This window comes from Crocodylus porosus, unplaced genomic scaffold, assembly GCF_001723895.1.
Source record: "Crocodylus porosus isolate Cpor-Errol unplaced genomic scaffold, CroPor_comp1, whole genome shotgun sequence".
Lineage (NCBI taxonomy): Eukaryota > Metazoa > Chordata > Crocodylia > Crocodylidae > Crocodylus > Crocodylus porosus.
The window spans coordinates 15070849-15095653 of record NW_017728911.1 but is presented as its reverse complement, the minus strand read 5'-3'; the positions used below and the strand labels follow the sequence as shown (position 1 = coordinate 15095653).

Sequence of the window (24805 nt, the reverse complement as noted above, 5' to 3'; positions counted from 1 at the left end):
TTTTCTTTATGTTGGTGCCAATCTGATATTGGACCAATGTATTGATGCACCTCTAGTCCTATGTTAGTCTGTTGTCTAGTTCAGTGAGCCTTTAGACCTACTTCTTATACAACTGTTCCCATTAGAGTAGTCAAAAAGAGAAATAAATCAGGCAAAAACCAATAAAAAACTGTTAGAAGACCTCAATATTGAATATCTTCTGCTCATGAGCAAAAATCACTTCCACTAATTTTCTGATTCTTTGTTTTGCTCTTTCATGTTGCTGACAGCAGTAATACTTGCTAAAACCAGTGGAGCTGCCACAATGAAGTGCCCCACCTAGAACCAGTATCATGACCACAGGTAATGGCCAATGTCTGAAGCTTCTCCCTCACCATTCCAGCCTAGCCTTTCATTTGTAAGCAGACTATGTTGAGAATGGGGGGGCGGTGTGGGGGGAATGGACGGAGAAGAATGGTGTCTACTGGAAAGCAGCAACAATGGGACTCTGAGGGAAAAGTGTCACAATTCCTTCTGGAAAATGAGCCGAGATGATTCAGCACCAGGATGTAGCATTTTTCCTCTATCCAGTACCTGGTGTTCCCATGGTGTGACAGGGCTACTTACTCTTGCTACTGACCAGAGCATCTGCTGGCTCTATGATCAAAAAGCCCGGGTAAATTATGGCTTATGCCAGCTCAGGTGCCTTGATGGGAAAAGACTGGTTGCACCTCTCTGTTCTGCCCTTCACCAAAATTGCTCTAGGCCCTTGATCTGATGAAACAGCAGTTGATTTGGCTATGCTACCTGATAGTGTGCGGACGGAGGAAAGAAGGTTGTACAGCTGTGTGTTGGAAGTTAATGTGTTTAATGACAGAGGAATATAATCCAGTGAGGAAAAAGTGGACACAAGTAGAGAACTGTGGGAAAAGCCCAGGCTGAATCTTTACTCTTTTCTGCATTTAACATCAATAACATTATTAGTTTAAAATTCAACTTACGTCCACCAGGAAATCAAAGACACGGGCATGGAGGGCTTTGGCTAGAGCATCTCTGGTGTAGCAGGCTTGTTCCACATTTAGTGTCACATTAATGGACTCTGATTTGCCTCCCCACTTACTGTCCATCTGCCTGCTGGTCAGTTTCTCCTTTAAGCGGTCCTGGTTAATTCCCAAGAGGAAAGCAGGGAAAGCCAAAACTGCAAGAACAATCAGGGTTACTGTTTTTTAGTCTTTCAATCGCAATCCAACACAAAACAAGGAAACCCACAAGTATCTCAAGTAGCAGTCAGCAGAAATAAACTTGCCAGGATGTGGTAAAAAGGGACTTATTGCTCAAAACTTCCTCTAAACCCTCCAAGAAATAATAGTTCAACTCTTTATACTTAAACGCATTGAATTAAGTTGTACCTTCCCCCGAAAAGTCAGTTTCTCCATCCCAGTTCTTGGAATGTAAAAGCCCACTTAAATCAAGAGTTTAGAAAGTATGGAACTGAAGCTGTGAGACATTACATGCAACTGACACCACATTTTTGGTAAAACATATACAGTCTTCCAAATGTAGTGACGGAAGGTCATGGTTACCAGATTCCAGTGTCTTTTTCCTTCCTATCTCCTCTATGTATGCTCCTCTAAGTATGCTCCCTCTAGTACTCCTAGACTCTTTTGGTGTCTTACATGTGCTCCAGGGTGCGGGTCATGCGGGGGTGGAGGGGGACTTTAATTACAGCAGCTCTCAGGAGTGTCCCCGGCCCCATTTTGAAGTGTGGGGATGCTGAATACATGTGATGTTGAGGCTGCTGACGCATGCTAATTATCATGCTCCAGCAGACCTGATTGAGTCTGCTCCGACATGTACTAATTAGCACGTGTCAGAGCAGGTGTCAGGCACACGTGTAGGTGTCCTTTCAACCTGCCTGGGGACTGTGAAGGCAACATTTCTAAAGCAGCTAAGAACTGCATTTATCTCTTCATCTTTCATTGTGGGGCCTGTTTTTGAACCCACATCACCCCAATAGGATATTAGTCCAGATTACCTTTGAAACCTCAAAAGAACTGTCCTGCCATTTGCTTTCTGGGGATGTGTTGGGTATATTCAAGTTGGCATGGCCTCATGACATTTATTTTGGAGTATTTTAGGAACTAGCTGAAGCAATGTTTAAGATATTAGAGAACTTGGAGAACTAATATTGGATGGGAGAGGACTGAAGAAGAGCAAATATATACCTCTAAAACAAAGAAAAAGTAGGACTTCAGGAATTATAACCAATTAGCCTAACGTCAGTGTCTGGGAAGATACTGGAACATATTTAATAAATAATCCATTTATATATGCAATAAAATGATAGACAACATAGCATATCAAATCAATTTAATTCCCACCTTTGACAGAGTTAAAGGCATAATGTGTAAAGAAGCAGTATATGTGATATACCTTCACTTCAGTAAGGCACATGATTTTCTCATAGGTGAACTAGGGAAATGTGGTATATAAATTACTAAGGTGGGTATGCAACTATTTAGTTGGAAATCCACCTCCAAAGAGTAGTGTTCATCCAACTGGGCAGTAATGTCTCACAAGGGTCAGTTTGGGATCCTGTGGTATTTAAAACTTTCATTAATGTCTTAGATGATGGAATAAGAGTGCCACTTATACAATATGCAGAGAGAAGTCAGCTGGGAGAGGCTGCAAACCTCTTGGAGGACAGGTTTAGCATTCAAAATGATCTTGATAATGTGAACAAGTGCTTTAAAATTAAAAAAAAGATTAAATTCAATGAAGACAAGCACAAACTACTACACTTAGAAAAGAAAAAATAACCACCCAAATACAAAATGGAGACTATCTGGTGAGGGAGAAGGGCCCAAAAGAAGGATCTGGGAAATGGATCACAAACTGAATGAGTCAACAATGAGATGCCACTGCAAAAAAAGCATATGTCCTTTTGGGATGCATTGACAAGAGTGTTGTATGCAAGACACGAGGCTTCACCACCTCTGTGAAGATTGAAATGATTACCCTTAGCTGAAGTACTCAGTTCATTTTTGGGCACCATACTTGCAGAAATATGTAGAAAAACTGGAAAGAGTCTAGAGGGAGCAGCAAAAAAAAGAGTCTGTGAGGAAAAGTGGAAAGAATTTTTCTAGAAAAGAGAAGAAGAGTAGGTTAGACAAGGAGAGTGAGGATGGGACAGGCATACTTAATTCCACCTCAGTGCAGGAGGATGAATCTGATTACCTTTTAAGTACTTTGCCAAGCCTATGTTTCTATATATATGCATCAGAACCAAGAAAGAGCTTAAAGAAGTGGTCCTATATTATCATGCTTATCTTGCTGGGATCCTATGACCCCAGCTGACTTCCTTCCCTTTGGGCAGGGGGCTGGACTCGATGATCTTCCGAGGTCCCTTCCAGCTCTAATGTCTATGAAATCTATGAAATCTATATATAAAAATGATAATATAGGACCACTTCTTTAAGCCTTTTCTTGGTTCTGATGTAGAAAACTTTATTATAGCCTTGACTTTTAATAGCACTATAATCTTGTCCTACAGTATCTTCATGTACAAGGTTCTTTGCTATTTAGTGGGATGGTGCTACGCTCGATTATTGATAGATCCTTGTAATCAAGGCCTCCTGAAGGTGGACCACAGCTGATGGGGCACTCCAGCTGCCTACTGCTGATGCGACCTGTTACTGGTGCAACAAGTAGCAAGACAGGAACAGGACATGCACTAAATGTAGGTTCTATTCCATTGTTACATCACCTCATGACTAACCTGAAGGAGATGTAGTTAAAGATGAGAGCTGTCAACTACATGCTGCCCAGAACACAAATTAGGCCACCACTTTCACTGCAGAAATCTAAAAGCCACAAATGTCCTATCACGTTGTGGGTTTAGTTCACTGAATCAGAAGTCACCTCAACAAAGAGGTTTCTTTATTCATGCTAACAGAACCCAGACAGCCATGACTCCTCTTGTAGCTCTCCCTCAAACTCTGCCCATCTCTACCTATGTGCAACAGTGATTCCTAGAGGGGAACCGAGTAGCAGCCTAACCCTTAAAAGTATACAGTCTTCACATGTCTTTCTTGTTCAGTGACTACAGAAAATACATTGCTGTTTCAATTGCATAACTTATCTTTGTCTATAATGAAGTATTATATCATAGGTCAACACGTAAAATTTGGAAGTGTTAAGGGTAAAGCATAGTAAGTGGAAAAAATAGATATATTATGATAAATACATCTGAGGCTTCTCTGGGTACAAACATTTAATTGTCTTCTTCAATGTGGTGGATCAAAAGAATCCTACTCTTGAAGCAAATTCACATCATCCTTTCTGTAGACTGTTACAATAAACAGGCTTATTTGATCAATCTGCAACAAGAAGCCTGGTTGTTTTTACAACAAAAAATAAAGTGCTTTCTTTGGAATGGAAAGCAAAGAGTACCCAGCCTTCTCATAGTTCGTAATCCCTCCCAGTCGAGAATGATTGCCGTCCATGATTGCCCTATCTGAGGGTACAAAGATGGCTCATAAGGCCAATCCAGGATCAGCGGGTTCTATTATAACTTGGGCGTCTGTTTCCATGTGGGGTGGGTGGCTCTGGATTCTTGGTTTGGTTTATGACATGCTGTTTCTGTCACTTCTGCTTTTCCATCTCCTGTTCTCCTTGTAAGATTTCAAAGTACTGAGATCCTTGCAGCAGACTTTTCCTCCATTTGGGGTGATATTGATGTCAAAGTTGCATTTTTTTTCCCCAAGCTGGCCTTGAGAACATCCTTGAAGCACTTTCTCTGCCCTCCTTTTGAGTGTACACCTTGACTGAGCTGGGAGAATAAGACTTGTTTTGGGAGTCTGGAATTGGACATTTGGATGATGTGGCTGGCTCAGTGAAGATGATGTTGGATGATCATTGCCTCAATGCTCAGGTGTTTGCTTGAGAGAAGACACTAACATTTTGGTACATCTGTCTTCCCACTGGATTTGAAGCATCTTCTGCAGGCAGTGTTGATGGTACTTCTATAGTGTCTTGAAGCATCTCCTGTACGCTGTTCACGTGTCAGCTCTGTACAGTAAGGTGGGGATCATGACTGCTTGATAAACCATGAGCTTGGTTTCAGATTTGATGTCACAGTCTTCAAACACTCACGCTGGAGGGATTTGGTGATGGTCTCTGACTGGGTGTTGCAGGATGGAATTGAGAACTCTCTTGTCAACAGCAGAGTCTCTATTGAGAAGTCTTCAAAATATTCCTTACAACAAGTGTTGACGACTCCCTTTTCCTTGATCAGGTCTCTTCCACACTTAGGTCTCAAAGGGGTTGGTCCCCGAGCGCTTGGACCTTAGGTGGCTTTCGTGGCACTAAAGAAACCGCTAGTATCGTGGATGCTGGTGAGACACTGAATCTCTTTTGCTTTTTCTTCCCACCTTCTGTTCTTCATATCGTGGTCCTCCATTGGACTTCTGCCTTGGCTTGTTGGTGATTCAATTTCTTTTGCTTGGAGTTGGTGTAATTCTGCTGAGCATGAAAGGTCTTGCACTTGTAGCCGGTCCAACTTTTGGATCTCCTGCTTGTTGTCTTCAAACCAGTCTTGGTGCTTTCCAGTAGAGAATCCAAGCGTTTCATCACAGGTGCTGATGGTGGTGAACTTGAAGGTACGCCAAGCACTGTTATCATTTTCCCATTGTTGTCGATTGGAATTTGCCAATTTTTTGTTGAGGCTGGTGAAAGAGATCTCACTTGATTGGGTACTTGGGTCCTGTGATGCTGACCTTCTGTTGGCATTGCTTTTGCTGTAGTCACAGTTTGGGAGGCAGTTTTGAGTGAAATAACTGAGCAGATGCATCAGTGATTGGTCCAGCAATCATCAGATTTTAGCATAGCTTGAGTGATATAGTCATCTTTGTGATCCTGGGCAGAAACAATGGCGTAGTCAACCAAGTGACTATGCTTAGATCATGGGTGTTGCCATTATGTCTTGTACTGTTTTTGTAGCAGAATAGGGTGTTGGTGGTCGTGAGTCGACATTCTATGCATTTGATCAGGGAGAGGATACTATTGGAGTTAACTTTCCCACTCCTTCCTTGCCTGTGGTTCCATTCCAGAGGTTTGAGTCCCATTCAGCTCTAGCACTGAAATCACTAAGCAGAATAAAACAGTCTTCCTCCAGAACATCAGAAAGGATGTGCTCAGGGTTGGCATAGAATTTCTCCTTGTTCTTGATAGCAGCATCAAGACTCGGGGAATACATACTGATGACAGTAGCATATTGGCTCCCTGCCAATTTGAAACAGAGGTGCTCATTAATTCTGATCGGTAGCTTATTGAGCTGGTTTATGAGTTCATTCTTAATGGCAAAGCCAACTTGGGAAATCAATGTTCTCCTTCCTGTTTACTCTTCCAGAACAAAGTATAGTTACCACCTTGCTCTTTGTGCTGCCCACCTCTCACCTGCCGGGTCTCACTCTGTGCTGTGATGTAAGCGTTCTTGCCTGAGTTCTGGAGCCATGATTGCAGTGCAGTGCTCTGGGTTTTCACTATTAGAACTGTCATGATGTTCCAGGTTCCAAAACTGATTGTGTGACTTTGTTGATTTTGGCCACAGTAAAGATGATCCCACTGGACATAGTTATTCAGTCAGGAAAAAGGTAGCCAGCCTATGTTTAAGACATCTTTTCTAGCCTCCTTCCCATGTGGGATAAGCAGTGAGGATCCTAAAGAGAGCTACTCAGTCACAGTTACAGCTGTTGAGTTTCACTCCTGTCTTGTCCAAGTGCTAAATGACCTTCTCATAACTGCTGCCTCCATGTCAGTTCATGACCAAGAGCTGCTAGGCCTCAAAATCCTGCTTCTTTCATCATTAGTTGGCTTGAAAAATGTGGCAGTGGAGGGGGAGGACTAGAGAAACCATCAACACTTCAGATATAAAGGACCACTGATAGGACACTGATCCTAAAGCCTTATCAAAAGCTGTAATTTCCCCAAGAATTCTGTATAATAAACTAATCAGAAGTTTTTTAAAATAACAGCTGTTAAAGTAGTTGCACAGCTCCTTCTCCAGTGTGTGCTATGCTAAATGTGAGGAAGTGCAGAAATATTGCTACAGGCCAAGCATAATAACTAAGACATATAGATCAGCTTGTCTTTTCTTCCATAGATATGGAACTAGCAGGTGTGGTACACTGAGCAAAATCTGTAGGAACCCAAGACAAGAGGTTGTGGATAAGGAAGTGTTTATAGGATAGAAATGGGGGGTGGCTCAGACCCTAGAAGCAGTAGATACTATTTTATACTATGTCCTGAGTTTCACTGTGTTTATATAAGTAATACACATTCAATTTAAAAGGCAGAATTTTGAGGATGAGGATAGTCAAGCTAGTATCACACCTTTTCAGGGTCATGACAGGTAAACCGGAGAATCAAATCCTGCTGGGATCTGAACACCGTTGCATTTGAAGGACATTAAGTTTGTCTCACTCAAATACACAAAAACATTCTCTTTAGATTATGTTCAAAGTGTAAAATTCTGCTCTCATTAAATAAGTTACTTGGATTGCATGGTGCACAGCAGAAGTCTGAATATCGTCCAGGTTTTTTTTTAAGAGACTCTCAGATAATGAGAAATGATGCACTGTATTTGGATAAGCAGCTTCCGAGTGCAGTTCATTACATCACAACATCTGAGCCTTAACCTGCTGCATCACCATTAATTCTGTAATGGTTTCCAGAGCTACCTACACTCCTCACTCTCCACAGCAGCATAGTTGCCAACTTCTTTGAAGCTGATGTTTCCCAAGTGCAGGATTCCTGCCACTATTTGTAGCACCAGTGTCTGCTCCTCCGCAAAGATCCCAATCACGTTCATTGCATGCTGGTGAAGAAAAAGACATCACATTTCATGTTCTGTAAATAGTTTTTGAGCAAGTCTTTTAAATAACTCAAAATAAAAACAATTAAGTTTAAGATAAAAAAGTGACAGATAGTATATGACTCTACTACCGTAGAATAGTATACAAGCCTCATAGTTAGTATATGATTCTACTGCCACAGAACAGTTATATTCTGTCTGGCATTGATGTGTACTTCAGCCAATCATGAAACAACTGCTCCACAGGAATAAATTTTTAGGATGTGCTGTTAATAAGGAACTCGATTTATAAAAGTCCTACCTGTCACTTTTGCTACATTAACTGATCCTGTAACGACAATGATACCTGACATATAATGTTTCATATTGGTGGCTTGAAGGTATGCTGCAAGGGTAGATAAATGTTACTACCCCTTTATACATATTGTAAAACTGAGCATCAAAGGTTTTCTTGACATATCACTGGCTGAACAGGAAGTCAGTAGCAGCTGGAGCCAGAACCTTAGTCTCCCCATTTCAAATCCTTCAACCCTTCAGGCCATGATACTTCATATATAGAGTTCTCTTTTTCATTTTTACTTTTTAATTGAAGCTCTTCAGTGTGCTATGTTGCCAAAAGATGCCTTCCTATAAATCCCTGGTGAAAGGCATGTTCTACAAGGTAACTACCTTAGCAGAATGACCAGAGTACAATTCAAAAGGCCTTCTGTAAATTTACTGTACTCTAGAGTGGTATCCTTAAGCACACTGTGCTATTTCCCCTACACGAGAAGCAATGCTCCTGCCCTCACATGATGATGCATGCTGACTAATTAGCATGGGCATGTCAGCTGGCATGTCGTTCAATGCTAATTATCCTTCCTATGTCACTACCTGGATATGACATGGCTTCCAGGTTATGAAGCAGCCCACCTTGAGCAGTGCATCATGCTTGAAGATGCCACTCTGGACCATGTTAAAATTTACTACAAAGACATAACCTCAAAGGGTGCCCTTTCAAAAAAGGACAGTTTAAATGAAGTAGGTGAGTTTTTTTATCTACCAGCATTTTCAGCTTGAGGTTCTCATTCCAAAACTTTCTCTGTCATCCTTACAGTTATGCCTGTGTGATGAGCAGAGTTGATGTCCTGGGGAAATCCTGTGGGAAGGTGGGGAGTACACAGGGAGTCCAAGGCTTGGGGGAAGAGAAGGGCAGCTACTGCTCTGCCCTTCCCAGCTGTTGCTCTTAAAGCAGCAGCAGCTGGGGACTGTTTTGGAGTCCCAGCATGGATAAGCCCTGGGGCTGCTCTTGCTGCTGGGGCACAGGCTCCACAGGGGTGGGAAGCAATTCTGGCAACCCTCCTAACTTGGCACCCAGGGCAGGGGTCTCACCCACCCCAAGTTACACTACTGCCTATTTGTCTCTCACACTCACACTCACTTTAAAAACATACCAGTGTTTCCTGGAAATCAGATTTGTCATTAATGTCATCTACTTTGTAGGATCCAGAGAGGCTCAGGTAGTAATAGTAGTCCATGCTGGTAATGCCCAGGTTGCTTTTTTGCTCTGAGGAGGCACCTTCAATAAGCTGCAAAAGGAAACCACCAGAATCAGATAAAATCTAGCTAAATATCCTGGATCTTTCACATGGAACAGCAGCAAAAGAAAAATAGCTCTTAGGAAAAGTCTTGCAGAATGCAACAGAGTTGAAACCTAGAAGGTTCTATAGAAATGATCTTACATCTGACATAACTTTTATAGAGTAGCCTCTTTATTTTATTTTTCCAGCATGCTATGGAATCCTAGAGCATAACATGTAATAAATTGTAATTATATAGTGGTCTGAATTCCAACTGTGGGAAAGTTATGATTTTCTGTAGCATATTTTCTATATGGGAATCCACAGTGAATTACCAAATGAGCCCCAAGAAATACTTTAATGCAGAGAGATATTTTTTCTGTACTTGGAAAGAGATTCATGCCACTGAGTAGGTCCATATCAAAAAATGTCTTGATGTGTTGTAAAGGCTTCCACCAATAACCAAGTTGCCTTCAAGAATATGCACTCAACAGCATGACTTCACTGAGGCAGACTTTTCAATAAACATGAAAAACTGGAAAACTTTTTTAATAACTGCGAAGGAAACTGTATGCTTCTAACCTGGTAAAAAATGTGAAAACTCCTCTCTCCAGGATTCCTCATTACTACCCGAGATTTTTCCAGCAGGAAGTTGGAGATTTTCCCACCATCTGGTTCTCCACCTGGGCTAAACTGGATTTCAAAGTATTTTCCCTGCAATAAATAATTATAGAGGTTCATGAGTGATTAATAAATTTTAAACTTAAAGCACACACCTGTTGCAGTACAATTCAAGGAAACTAAGTGGGATATTTATTCTGTATTGCTTCAATCTTCTAAGCCTCTAAAAGCTAAAATAGGCCTGGATTCTTAAACAATTAGTCTTCCCTCTTTTCCATGTGTGTTTACATAGTTTGAAGCTCAGGATAATAATTTTAGACCATACTGGAACAATGATTTTATGCTAACTGGGGACTAATTTCCTCTGTTGAGTTGGTTGATATACGTTAAATGGATTGGAGTAAAGAAATAATGAGTGCCAAATTTACTGCTGCTATGTGAGGAAGCAACTGTAGGCAGTCAATATATTTATATCCACTCAGACTAATGGTGACTATGCCCTTTTAGTTTCAAATGAGGTAAACCAATAATACTTTTGTGTGGTAAACTGAGGAGTTGCATCAGGAACCATTAAGTCAGAATGAGCTCTGGCATCTCCTGTGCAAAGGGGCAAAAAAGGAATGAAGGAGTAAAAAATCTGTTGTGCTGGTTGCACTGTTAACACAGGTAACAGTCTGAGCAAAGGAAATGCACTGGAAACCAACAAGGATCACAATTGTTTTATAATTTTTTTCTGTTGCAGCAGATGTCAGCTGCATACTTTACTTTGCTTTATATCCAAACAGCTGTCAAGATATTAATATTATATGTGGTATATTTTCAGAAAGGATTTAATTTTGAAAAAGGTTATATTCCTTGCCGGTGTAAACAATATCCATTAACACCAATAATGTGTTCAGCCCCGTATGTGAAGTATAATTTTGCTCCTAGTACATATTACCCATGCTTACATGTTTGCTATTCTCAGATATATTCGAAAGGGTTACCTCATTCAAATCTAAACCTAGAATGTAACAACAGGCTATTATTTAGTATATGTAGCATCACATTTATAATCAAATGCTGACAGTAATTCCTCGCTGCTTTTCAGAAAAGATCAGTATCCCTATTGCCTGGCAATAGAAATTGGTTCATCTATTAAAACAAAGTTAGAGTTTATAATTTTACTAACTGAGAAAATATATATATTAATTCTTTCCCACTCATTCTTTCCTGCTTAGGTTGCTAGTGGTCTTGTTTACACATCAAATGCTTATAAATATTTTGTCTTATGTCCAATATGTAGAAACAAATGGGCCGTTTAATCTACGGGACCTTGAAATATATACCTCTCTCAATTGATATAAAAAACAGATTTTTCCTTCACAAAGATGCCCAGACCAAACCCACAGATGCTAAGAGGATAAAGCAATCTTTGGGAGAGAAACTTACAAATCTGCTGGAGTTGTTGTTCCGTACGGTCTTCGCATTCCCAAAGGCCTCCAGTAAAGGGTTTGACTGTAGTATAATGTCCTTTACATGCTGAAAATTTTTAAAATAGCAATAAAATATCTATTTCTGGACCCTGGATTAGTCTCAGAAAGCCATTATTTCTAAACTTAACATGTATAAGGAGCAGGGAGGCCTGCCAAGAAAGACAGTCCTCTGGGCTGGCCAGGAAATCTATACCATCATATCTGCACTATCTAGGCTTTCCTTTTTTTTCTCTTCCAGAAAATCATCCTGACTAAATCAGAATGTGAACCCAAACACAATCATCTTCCTGACTTTCTTCTGTGCCAAGCAGCAGCACCATGAAATCAGTCTTTTTCTAGATGGTTTCACAAGATTTTGACTCAGAGGCAGGCATGGGGAAGTTATTCATGCCATTCCAGAGCAGGTGTGGAGAAACAGGGACTCTGATGCCTCCCTTTCACAGAAGCCAGAAGGACAGAGAGAAATAAGAGCACACTAGGTCAGGGGTGGGCCAAGTCCAGCCCATGGGCTAGATCAGGTCTGCAGTGGACTTCTTTTCTCAGTGGATCCCGCCCACGTCACTGCCGCTGGTTTCCATGGAGACCCCAGCAGTGGCAGGGCCGTGACAGTGAGGGGCCAGGGTTTCCATAGAGACTGGCCCCAGCAGCGCTGGCAGGGCACATGGCTGGGTGGGGAGCTGCTGTCACTGCCGGGATCTTGTGGCAGTGACAGCGTGATCCACAACTGAGGCAGAATTGCTACCTGCTGCCCACACGCCCCAGGCAGCTGATCCCAGTTCTGCCCGGGCTCTGGACCACATTGTCGCTGCCACAAGATCCCAGCCCTAGAGCAGCTCCCCGCTCAGCCACGTGCCCTGCCAGCACTGCAGGGGTCAGTCTCCATGGAAACCCTGGCCCTGCACTGTCACGGCCCTGCCAGCTGCTGGGGACTCTGTGGAAACCAGCCAGTGACATGGGAAGGGGCTGCTGGGAAATGGAGTCCAGCTGTTGCCTGGATCCACAATTTTGCCCACCCCTGCACCAAGTGGAAAAGCAGACCAGTGCAGGCTTTTGCCTCTCCAGAGCCAGCTGTTCTAAAGCATTATTCCTGGAACCTGGTAGTGGCTTCTGGATTTTTTTGGATCTAGTCTTGGACTTTGTCCCCTTACTAGAAACTGTCTTCTAAATTCTTAAATTGGGTAAGTGAATTGTTGGGCCTGAAGGGAAGGTAGAACAGAGAATCTCATATTTTTACAGATCACTGCCAGCTTCCAGTGGCAGGCTGCTAGATTTAATTAGGTTTAGATCCTGTATGGTGCATCCTATATCCCTGTTTCAAATGTACACATATCAATACCTTTATTTTTATGAATTATGGACAAAATTCTAATCTCAGCAATTCTGTGTTAAATGAAAGAAGGTAATTAAGGAATATGCTAAGTGTTACTGAGAAAAGAATCCAGCCCAAAGTGATAGCATTTCTTATCTTTTTTTGTTGTTGCCATAAACTTCTTTTCTCAGGGTATGTTCACATTACAACAGAGTTTGATGGTCACTAAAGCTGTAAGAGAATGTGCTAACCCAGCCAACAGTGTGCTTTTCAAACTCCCACATATGCTAATTAATTCGAAGAGGTCACAAAACTGAAAACTGCCCTGATAATGGGGTTCATCTTATCTGCATAAGGATTACAAAGCTTGTATTAATGTGTAAGGGCTTTGGTCTTTTCAAGGATTTGCAGTATTGGGCAACAAGGTTTGGAGGTGAATCAATAAGTGATGAATTTAAACATGGAAAAGAAACTCTGAGACAAACATGATAAAAATAAATTATCACCATCTTCATAATCAAAAGGTTGTGGAGGATCAACAAACATCCTAGATAGTTTTTGTCTCTCTTTGAAAATCCACACTTTATATTTTAATTGCTTTGAAGCTTGAATGAGCTGGAATCACATAGTCTTTAATAAATAGAGTGCCGTCTAGATGTTCATTAATGTGCCATAATTACGGCACATTTAATTTTAGTACCTGTAATAACAGGTACTAACTTTATGAGCTTTAATTGGCAGTAGCACCAGCACATGCTTTTTTGTGACACTAATGTACAGTAGACTAATTCCACTGCACATTAGCACAGTTTTTGCCTGCCACACTAATGCACAGTAGAATTAGTCTACTGCACATTTAGTATTTCATGTAGCACCTAGTAGCTCAACTCTTCCTTACCAATTTTTTTGACTTCCTCTAGTAGATTAGATCTTATTTTGTTTGATATTATTCTCATTTTCTTCTCATTTGAACAATATGTCTCACTCAGGGTAAGTACACTGCAGAGAGAATCCCTAGCTTTGATTTACTAGTTTAGGTGTCAGGAGCAGTGAAGTAGTCACAGCATGGACTTCTGAGCCAGCTGACCTGCATCCAGAGTCCTGTAAAGGCTTGTACAACCCACTGTGGAGCCCATACTGCCACAGCTTCACTGCTATTGGCACCCATGCTAGACAGATTAAAGGTAGAGAGGCAGCAGTCCATAGGCTGTTCATAGCAGTGACTGTGGAAAGGTCATTTACTTTCCTAGGAGTAGGACCAGTTTGTTCATGTTTTGCACAAAGCTAGTAGAAACTAGGTTTATACTGGGGGGGGGAGGTTGGATTTCATCCCAGAAAAACGCATTATTCAACATAGCTTATCAGTTTTATCAACTGTGATTTGTAACTACTGAGTTAATTTTGCATTTTGTACAAAGAACTTACTTAAAATAACTAAAATAATTATTTATAACGTGATTGTCTGTTCCAGCACTAACACAATGCATATGTCCTCTGAATTATCTGCTTTGCTACTGAATAACTTTGTGCAATGTTCCCTAGATCATTGTCTCCTAAAATAAAACAGGAAAATCATAATCAACATCAGAGCTTTCAGTAAGGCAAATACATTATGGTAACCAAAAAAAGAACAGACTGGGAAAAGGTAGCCTACTTACCCTGAATTGCTGCCAGTCAATCAGCTGATTATCTCAAACAACTTAATTAATGGAATTTCATGGCTAACTCACTGCATTCACTTTAATTAATATGCTTACGTGGACTGAGCAGTCAGGTCAATTCAATGGTTTCTAGACCTGAAGGCCCAATTAGTGAAAAAAATCACATTTGATCATACTGCTAGATAAGTGCATATGTTTTTGGACTTTAATAAATAAAATGTGGTTACCATAAATAAACTTTTCTCACTACAGTTTAAGATTAGAAATGCTATTAAAAACATTTTCCCCCCAAATTTTTAAATTTAGCATGAAAGTTGTAAAGAGAAGCCATTTTAACCTACTGAATTTCTCTTCTGTGAGCTCCCTATCATTGGGGAGGACCACAAGATCTGTGCGGTGGTAGATCTCTCATCCAACTGAGTTGTGTTCCAGAGTTTAAAACTCAAGGAATCTCACACTTCCACCACTGGGACATCAGAGACACTGGTTTCTCTGGCAGATCTTCTGTGGCTGTCCATGTGGGGACAGGGATGTGGTATTTTTGCTATACAATAAGCTTTGACACATGATGTCCTTCCTGCTGCTCTACACTCACCTGTACTTTGGGCCCACCTCCTGATACCTTTGAGATGTAACCCATGATATACTTAGCAGCGACAGTTTTTCCAGCACCACTTTCTCCACTAGGAAGAAGAACACAAATACATTTCTCATAAGTGGTTTAGACCTAAAAACAGTATGGAAGTCAATAAAATATTGTGACACCATCATATCCAGTTATAGTATAACACTGAGGACCAGACTAGATCATACTTGCTAAGGACCATAGCAAAGTTAATGAAAGTCTAACAAGGACTAGACCACCTGGGCTAAGTACAGACAGTCAAAAAGCCCGAGGCTGAATTGATTCAGTCTTTGCAGGTCAGTCTAAGCTGCAAAGATTGAACCAATAAGCAAATGAACAGCCATTCACTTCTGATTCAGGAAAGGCAAGCCACATGCCTGCAGTGGCTCAAGCTAGAAGCTGGGGGATGCTAGAGCACAGCTCTCCAGCACAGTAGCCAGCATGGGCTCTGTGTTTGCTTCCTCTTCCTGATGCCCCCGAGGTCTCTGGGGTTTGCAGTTCACAATCACAGGAGCTGAACTCTGCAGGGTTGCTCATCACTTCTTTTTCCTGTTTCCAGGTGCCCGTGGGATTTGTAGTCCACAGTCACAGCCAGAACTAAGTAAACAGGACAGGGTAGCTCTATATTTGGGAGAAGGGAAGTTTAACCCCTCTCCCTGGCCCCAGACCCCAGCATGGGTTTGCCAGTGGGGGTGGTGGTGAGCCAGCCAGTGAGGCCAGTAAGCCAGCCCTCACTGCTCCAGCTAGGGAGCAGAGGTATGGGGCCAGCTCTGCTCTCTGAAGCAGACAGCACTGCCCAGCCCAGGGCTGCAAAATGCTTGGATACTGGGGGACTGTGATTTAACCTGAACCAGGAAGGGGTCTGGGAAAGAAGTTCCATAAACTGGCTTGACTTAAATCGGTTAAGTCTGATACTTCTTTCAACCAGGTTTATCTTAAACCAGTTTCAGCCATTTTGAAACTGTTTTATGTGCATTGAGCTTCTGTTCTGTTACAGGTTTAAACCAGTTTTTGATCTCTTAAAGCAGTTTATGTGTACCTTCTGTCCTTAGTCCTGGAGTTAGTCTGAAAAACTAAAACATGAAAATAGATGCGACTGAAAGAAAAAAGGTGACGTGTCAGTCCTACTGAGAGGCTTTCCAGTTTAAGCATAACTTTTTTTTCTTTGATACACTGGTAGAAATCTAGAATTGCTGCTGAAGACTACTGTAAAACTGGAGAAGTTCAGATTTACACTGGCATAATTAAGGTTTATCATATTTAACTATAATAATGAACTCAGGTAAATTGATAACAGAGAACGAGAATGTGACATAATATTCTCATGTGCTAGTTAGGCATGTTTATACAGATATGAAATCTGTCCTTACAAAAGGGAAAGTTCATAACTTGAGAATTATAAATACACTTAGGTTCTTTGAAAACATCAGCCTAAGGCCTAGGACCCTAGGGTGCCTACACACAACCTGGGAGGCTGCTCTAATGCACTGTAAATACAGAGCATTGGAGCAGACTCAGTTGATCAAGTCTACTGTGCTCTAGGCAGCCTCTACATCTTGCGTATCAGTGTCCCTGCAATTCAAATGGCAGCAGGGGTGCTTTACCTACAGCTAGTTCAACAAGCTTTAGTTAAAGCACCTCTGTTGCCATTTTGAAGCATGGGAACACAGATGCGCAAGACTCTCTGGGTGCTTTAATTAGAGCAGCTCTTGAAGCCCCCCTCCCCCCTAAAAGCCTCCTTTCCCCCTTCCCCACCCCTCAAACTCCCAGAGCATGTGTAAAAACACCCCTAGTTCCCACCGAATGCTAGTATTTGGTCTTCTACCTCCCTTGGGCTCCTTTGAAAATTTATGCTTTACATTTTAAACTATCTGCCTACAATTGGTGCAGAAGTCTTTTGTTTGGGGTGTTCCTGAATGAAATAATGAGATCTTATTAATCACATCCTGTATGACAGAGAACTACCTTCCTGTTCTTAGGCCTCTTGACACAGGGTATGAGAAGTGTTGATAGTCCACACCAACTTTTCACAATTCCTTCCTTCCTTCCTTTAGAATAGTTCTCTTCAATGAGGACATTAGAATACATGCTGTAACATAACAGCCAGGGGAAAACTATAAGACTCCTCAAGGAAAGATACAGTGCTGAACTAAAATGAGATAAGTGACAAGGACTACATGAAGGTTTACACCTGAAAATCAGCTTATTTTCAATTAAATATTTTCTGATTAACTACCTTTCATTCAAGGCATATCAATCCTTGTAGTTCTTGAGTTATCCATGACCAAGGGTGACCAGCCTGTGCTATGAATACCACAAGTGGCATGGGGAGTCTCTGTGTGGCATGTGGCAGATCTGCAGCACAACAGCAGATATGGTAGGGAGAAGAAAGCAGAGCAGGAGATCAGGGAGGGTACACGGGACAGGAGGTAGAAAGCAAAGGAAGAGATTGGGCAGGGAGGGCAAGGAGTAGGGAGCAAAAAGCAGAGCAGCAGACTGGGTAGAAGAAGGGTATCAGAGTGGCGCTCAGGAAGGGTGCGGGCCAAATTTGTGGTGTGCCTGCCAAAACAGTTGGCCCCCACTGACTTAGATCATTGAAGAAATAAAACAGGCCCACTCAAATGTTTGTCATAAATCGTAACAGTATTTTGAAATCCTTATCTTTGTGTAGCAAAGTCTCTATAATCCTCAAACTCTGAATAAATTTAAGAGGTTTTAATCCCAGGGTTACACCATATTACTAGATGTAAATCAACTACATGTCCTTTCTTGCTCAAATCCTGCTCTACTCATGGCCTTGTTGTAGTGGGGAAGAGACTTCCTGGGTGATGCCAAAGCAGAAATGACAGATAAATTTCCATATGCTTTGAATACTGTCAAGTACCCAAAACCCTGAATTAAAACCTCGCAAAATGTCTGCACTTCCAGATGGTAAAGAAATTCTGGTGAAAAACTTCTCACTAATTTGACTATGTTTGCTTCTTATTCTGACTATGAAGCACAGATCAGCCATAAAATATAGCTCTTGTAAAGCTGGTCAAACCTTTTGAATCTCTCAAAAAATGTATTCTGAGTTTACATCACCTCTGAGTAAATGCTGGGGTCAGTTCCTTCACTATTTAACTGCTTCATCTATCCTTAATCAGCATGCAGAAGAGAGTGCAGCCTTTTACATTAGCCCCTGAAAATACATCCTGGAACAATGTAAGTTCTGTTCACAGTAACAGGTTGGGTAATCTCAAGTGGATGGTGAACTGTGTTTGCAGTCCATATCAACAGACTAGTCTGAGAGCTAAAACTAACAAAGGCACAGTCCTTCAAAGCAGTCTGGCCAGAGTATGGGCTCTACAACAGCAAATTTTAGAAATAAGAAGGATACAACCTCCAGCAGATTCTTGATCTAATATTTCTTATAAAAAACAAAACAAAAACAAATAAACAAAAAGAATATAACAATACTAGACATGCACACCTAACCCTGCATACCCTACATGCTCCTTCAAAAAAGAAAAAACTAAAACCTAAATAAATAAAGTAAAAAAATTTGAGAAGAGATTTATATTTTGATTCCTGATTTCATGCTGGAAATAATAGAAATAGAAAGCCATATGTTTCTAGTAAATATTTCCAACGTGAATAAAACTTGCAAGAATCAATATGTGGAAAATTAACATAACAGTAGCAAAATCTAAGGGAAAAATTACACCTACAGAAACTTATAGGCATTCAAGTATTCACACCATTTCAAAACCTGGCAGATTTGCTGTATTTACCTGAATCCAAGGTGACTTTGAATTCAAAATGGCCCACAGTAATTGGAAAATATGTACATTTTTTATTATTTTCCAGATATAAAATATAATTATTGGAGGGTCATCTAGAATTTATGCCCAACCTCCCCTCCCCCATTGTCAGCAATTCCTCAGTTTGGAAATGAGTTCTACCATGGCTCACTGATGGTCTTGAGGTGATTTAAAAGTCCAATCCTTGAGTCATAGATCCATCCACAAAAGTTGCAAATATTTCTGCAGGGGACAGTAGGCTGCAGGCTGGGATTCCTTCCCTCTTCTTTCTCAGCTCTCCTCTCTATCGAAAGCAAGACGCTTAAGCTTGAAATAGGTTGACTCTTCATTGAGATTGTGATGCCACTGGAATTGGTCTGCAGCCAGCTTTTAATGTCAGCATCCATTTTCTTGAGGTATGCCTTCAGTGTGTCCTTGTAGCATTTCTTCCTGGCACCACAATCTCTCAGGCCATTACTAAGCTAGGAGTAGAGCACACTAACCTGGGAGTCAAGAGTCAGGCATCTGCACACAATGTGTGGCCCAGTAAAGTTGTTGCTTGAGGATCTCTGACTCAATGCTAAAAACACTGGACTCAGCAACGATGCTGGTGGCATCATTGCAGTGATCTTCTCATGTGATGTGGAGGATTTTCTAGGTGTATTGTTTGTGATGCCTCTACAGGCTCTTCAGCTGGCAACAGTAAGCCACCCATGTTTCACATCTGTAGATGAAGGTGGGGGTGATGATTTCATTGTGGACCTGGAACTTGGTGTCCTTCCAGAGACTGTGATGAATAAAGACATAACAAAGCAATTTTCTAAAGGACGCACTTGTGTACCAGTTCCTGTGCTAGATCTCCTCTTCAATGTTCACTCTCTGAGAGAAGTGGCTGTCAAGATAGGGGAAGTGCTTAACTACCACCAGGATCTTTCTCTGGGGCAGGGAGTGGTATCACGTTCATGGTCCAAGGTAGCCTGATAGAGCACTTTAGTCCTCTCAATCCTGAGAGAGAGGTCCAAAGTTTGGTAAGTTTCTCCAAAAACATCCAGAGCAGTCTGGAGGTTTTCCTCAGCATGTGCAAGGATGGTACAGTCATCAGCATATTGAAGGTCAAGGATGGCTGTTTTGAGTACTTTGGTTTTTGAACAAAAATGTCCCAGATTGAAAAGCCCTCTATCCATTCAGTATTCAATATCAATTCCAGAAGGAAGGCAGTCCTTAATGGAGAACAGAGTTAGAGCAATGACACGTCCTTGCTTGACCTCAGTACAGATGACAAATGGATCTGTTTCCAAAAGAATATAAAGAACGATCTTGTCATGGAGAAGCCTCAGAACCTGATGTACTTTTCAGGACTTTCAAGTCTGGCCAGCACTTCCCACAAGGCTTCACAATTGATGGAACCAAAGGCCTTCACAAAGTCAATGAGCATGTCATTGGATGATCTAAAACCACACTGAGATTCTGGCAGGACTTCCTCAGCAAGAGCTAGAAACCAGGTCAGGAGAATGAAGGCGAGGATTTTCCCTGCTGTGGAAAGCAAGGCAATACCTCAGTTCCCACACAGAGACAGATCTCCTCTCTTGAAGATGGTTATGATGTTGGCATTCCTCAGGTCCCCAAGGTCTCTTTGTTATCTCAAATTTGAAGAACAAACTCATGGAGTCTCAGTACCAGTTCCTCATCACCAGCCTTATAGATTTCACCAGGTATATCATCCAGTCCAGTAGCTTCATTGTTCTTGGTTTCCTTGATGGCATTCCAGATTTCCAGGATAGAAGACTTGGTGAGGGATCCCCTTTCAGGGTGCTGGGGGGTGGATGAAATGGTGGTATCTGTCACAGTCAACCAACCTACAGTTTGAGTGCCTCACAGTGCTTTTTCTATTTAGCTTTGATAGATTCACTGTCTTTGAGAAGTGCCAAGCCATCCTGTGATCTCAGGAAAGTAGGACCTTGGGAAGTGGGACCGTAGATAGCTTTCATTGCCTGGAAAAAGCTATGCATGTCATGTTTGTCAACTCAGAGCTGGATTGCTTAGGCTTTATCTTACCACCCTAGATTCAGTCACAGGCTCTAATAATAACACAGTCAAGGAGGTGCCAGTGCTTTAAGCAAGGATGTCTCAAGATGGTCTTGTGTTTGTCACTCTGTCTGAAGATGGTGTTCATGACAAGACATGCTCCATGGATTTGCTCAGGAGAAGGATGCTGTTAGAGTTGGCTTTCCCTACTCTTTCTTTCCCAATGATGCCATTCCAGAGTTCCAGGTCATGTCCAACTCTAGTGTTAAAGTCACCAAGAAGAATGATTTTGTCCTCCTTGTGAGTATTAGTCAGCACATGGTCAAGGTTGGAGTAAAACTGTTCTTTAACATCAGCAGCAGCATCAAGCATTGGGATGTACACACCAACAACAGTGCACAGCTTAAAACAGAAGGTCATAAGTCTTTTTGTTAATATCTACAGAGAGCTGTGTAAATTGACTGACAAGCTGATTCTTGAGGGCCAGGCCAACATCATGAATGCATCTTTCTGGGCTGGTTTCCCCTTTCAGAGGAAGGTGTAGCCTCCACACTCTTCCCTCAGCTGACCGTCATCAAGTTGTCTTGTCTTGGTGCTGAGACGTCAGTGCTGTATCTCACTAGTTTCCTGGAGATTTTGACAGTTTTTCTTTTTGGTTGTTTGTTGTCTTGGTTGTCCATCAAGGTTCAAATGTTCCGTTTTGCAAAAATCATTGTCTTACGATGTTTTTGACCACAGAATAATCCTACTGGACAGTTTTCCAGCCACGGGCAGATAAGACAGCCTAGGTTTTAGGCCCCTTCCATATAGGGTGAGCAGAGGGGATTCTGAATTGGACTGCTTAGTCAAAGTAGCAGCTGCCAAATTATACTCTTGCCTCACCAAGTGCAAGATGTCCATCAGGGTACCACCCACTGGATGCAGATTCATAGCTGGAGACTGCTGGTCCTGTCTGTCACCACTAGTTCATTGCTGCAGGGCTTTTAGAGGTTGGTACAGGTGAGCATGTTCTTTCCTGTGATAGAAGTCTATCTATACGTGACTTTAATGTACAGAAGCTGGTGCATGGAAACAGCAACCACACAATCTTGACAAGGTGGAGATCTGGGCTAAGTGGCAAGTGAGAACCCTAGAAAGCTGGAGACCTCCATCTTTCTACAGTCTTATTCTTTACAGCCATTGAAATTCTGACATCTTAGAATAATAGAAAATCTTCTGCCTTATTTGCTGTTTGAGGACTTGGGGTTGGACCATGGCTTGTCTGGAACCTCTCCTCAAGCCTGGCCATGGATGACCCTGTCATGAGTGTGAGAATCCAGGTGACATATCTCTGAAGATCACTGCGACACACAAGCCTTTCCACCTCTACAAGACTGCGGTTCAAAGAGGTTCCCTCCCCTACTGCAGCAGAAGGCAAGCAGTGGTAGGTGTATAAGTGGTGAGGGGGCAAAGGGTGGAGGATCCAAGAGGCCTGGCTCCCCTGTACCTGGATGCCATGTCACCAGCTCCCACTAAGTGCCTACATGCCCCAGTGCTTGCTTCTCCATGGTTCCTACATGCCATGGTGCCTGCCTATTTCCCCCCCATCCCTGACTGGGACTTACTTTCCTCATAGCTCCAGCTCTGGTCCTGCTCCAGCCTGGGTAATGGAGTACATGGTAGCTCTAGCTTCTGCCCAGCCATGCAGAAGTGGCTGCAGTGGCAGCAGCTACAGCCCCAGCCCCAGCCCTGGGATCAGCTGGGGCTGTATCTGTGGCTGCAGCTGCCACAACCACTATCACTATTGCCTCATCAGGCAAGAGCAGGAGCTCCCCTGTGCTTTGTGCCCCAGGCTGGAGTGGGGCCTGAGCCAGAGCTGTGACTGAGGGTACATAGCGGCAGAGGGGTGGGCAGAGAAAATGCAGATGGGTGGGGCAGAGGCTGCACAGGGCAGGCGGAAGGGTTGGGGACAACAGCTGCAGCTACAACCCTGGGCCTGGGACAGGGCCAGAACTAGAGCTGCAGCTCCACCCTGCGTTTGTGCCTTGTACTTTAAGCCAAGATGAAGCTTGTCCCCCATTCAGTATGGTCTTGAGTACAAGGTGGGGCATGGGGGAAAAAACCTTCACTCTGGATTTGAATAAATACTGCACTTAATGACATCGGCTATCTCTAACAGTAGCAGAAGACCTGTTTCCAAACTGCTCAAATATTAGTCATATCTCTGTTAAAAAATGCTGCTGTGTAAAGGGATAAATATTTATATGCTTGAAATGCTTCCTCCCATATTGAGGATTCAAGTTGGAGCTAATATGAGACACATCCTTCCCCTACCCACTGCATGCTTTGTGATGCTCGGTAAGTGTGCAGAACAACCAGAAAGTTGACCAAAAACCAGAGATTAAAGAACTGCCTTAGTATAAAGAACTTTTCCCTTATGCTTTCATCTAGTACAGAGTATATATTACTGCCAGAGAATGGTGACACTGGTAATTCCCATTTACCAGAATAGCCTTTAAGGATTATTGCTGTACCAACAACTTAGTTCTCGTGCTGAGGCTGAAATAAAGAGCAGGATTTGGCTAAACTGAAGTGTTTTTGTTGGAGCAGAGGCCAGGATTGGATTCATGCTAATTCTGCAACAGGACTGTTTGTGCCACCAGACAGCCTCCATTTTTACCATGCTGAGGAAAATAGGTGCGATTCTCTTTAAACTTGGCCTGAGTTGCGTTTCAGCATTTTCATCCTTGGAACTGTTTGTGTCTGAAGACAGAGAAACTCTTAAACACCCAGTAGTAGACTGAAAGAGGAAAACCAAAGTCTGCAAGTCTGAAATAACCCACTCAGGGGCAAGGATGGTGATATCCTATTTTCTCTGTATAGCATCTTCACAGCTACATAGGTCCTTATTTCTACTATAAGTAAACAATAAGAAGAGGCAATAAGAAGAGGCACCAATCTATTTAGGATTTAGATAATTTGGGAACTTAAAATGGAGACATTAGCTGAGCAAGAGAGAGAAAAACAGTGTGCATTTCAGAAACTAAACCCATGAGAAAAACTGAAGCTGTTCTGTAACAAGGTCATGTCATATTGTCAGCAAGAGCTAAAGTGTATACAGGCCCATACTGCATCTCACTCTTCAAAGATGACCAAATTCAAAGTGAGAGAAAACAGAAGGCCTTTCTGAAGTGGCACCCTAAAATCAACCGTGAGTCATACTTTCATTCATAAGAAGTGTTGTTTTGCCTTTGAAGGAATCAATAGTGACCTAGAAATGCTGTTTTCTTCCTGGTGCGCTCATTGGGATGCTTGAACATCAGAGTCTTGCCCACTAGCAACCAATCATTTTCAAAGATACTGAGTAAAGTAATTAAGATCCCCATAACCACAGCAGTTCACTATAACAGCTGGAATTTTAAAAGGATTGTAAAGCTGGGCAGCGCCATCCAAAATCTGGTAGAATATGGGAGCATTGCTTATTTAAGTTTCTTTTGAGAATCCTAGCCAACGTAAGTAGGTAGGTACATTTCCTTTAAATGAGGAAGTATGTAAACTAATCCCTATATGCACTGTTCTATCTAATCTATGTTTTCTCATTTGTGGCTCATGTTGCAAGGCCAACCTGTAGTGGTCTTATGTTATGCAATATATGGAACATAAACATTAAGACAAACAACACAGCCTTTATTAAAATTAACCCCAATTAAAATTGGCTTATAAAATGTTTCGAACAAAAGCTTTTTTCACTGCATAAATCATGCTTTTGTTCCAACCATGAGTGGCTTGTATCATATATTTTAAAACAAATGCCGTAGCAAGTGATCTGAAGTATCTTAGAAACAAGTAACACGGGACTGCTTGCATTTTTGTGACTTCGGCTCACTGGCTGTTTCTACATTTTGCTTTAGATTGTG

At 41.9% G+C, this 24805-nt stretch overlaps 1 protein-coding gene across 1 annotated transcript in view; it reads right to left on the bottom strand.

Annotated features, from left to right (window-relative positions):
- MYO1E (myosin IE) overlaps positions 1–24805 on the bottom strand; it is a gene marked incomplete at its 5' end in the record, with an annotated part of 94060 nt that overhangs the window by 55843 nt on the left and 13412 nt on the right. The window contains 6 exons of the mRNA XM_019533162.1: positions 981–1177; positions 7723–7855; positions 9286–9420; positions 9994–10125; positions 11464–11553; positions 15073–15160. Coding sequence (XP_019388707.1) covers positions 981–1177; positions 7723–7855; positions 9286–9420; positions 9994–10125; positions 11464–11553; positions 15073–15160 — 775 coding nt within the window. The remainder of the gene's footprint in view (positions 1–980; positions 1178–7722; positions 7856–9285; positions 9421–9993; positions 10126–11463; positions 11554–15072; positions 15161–24805) is intronic.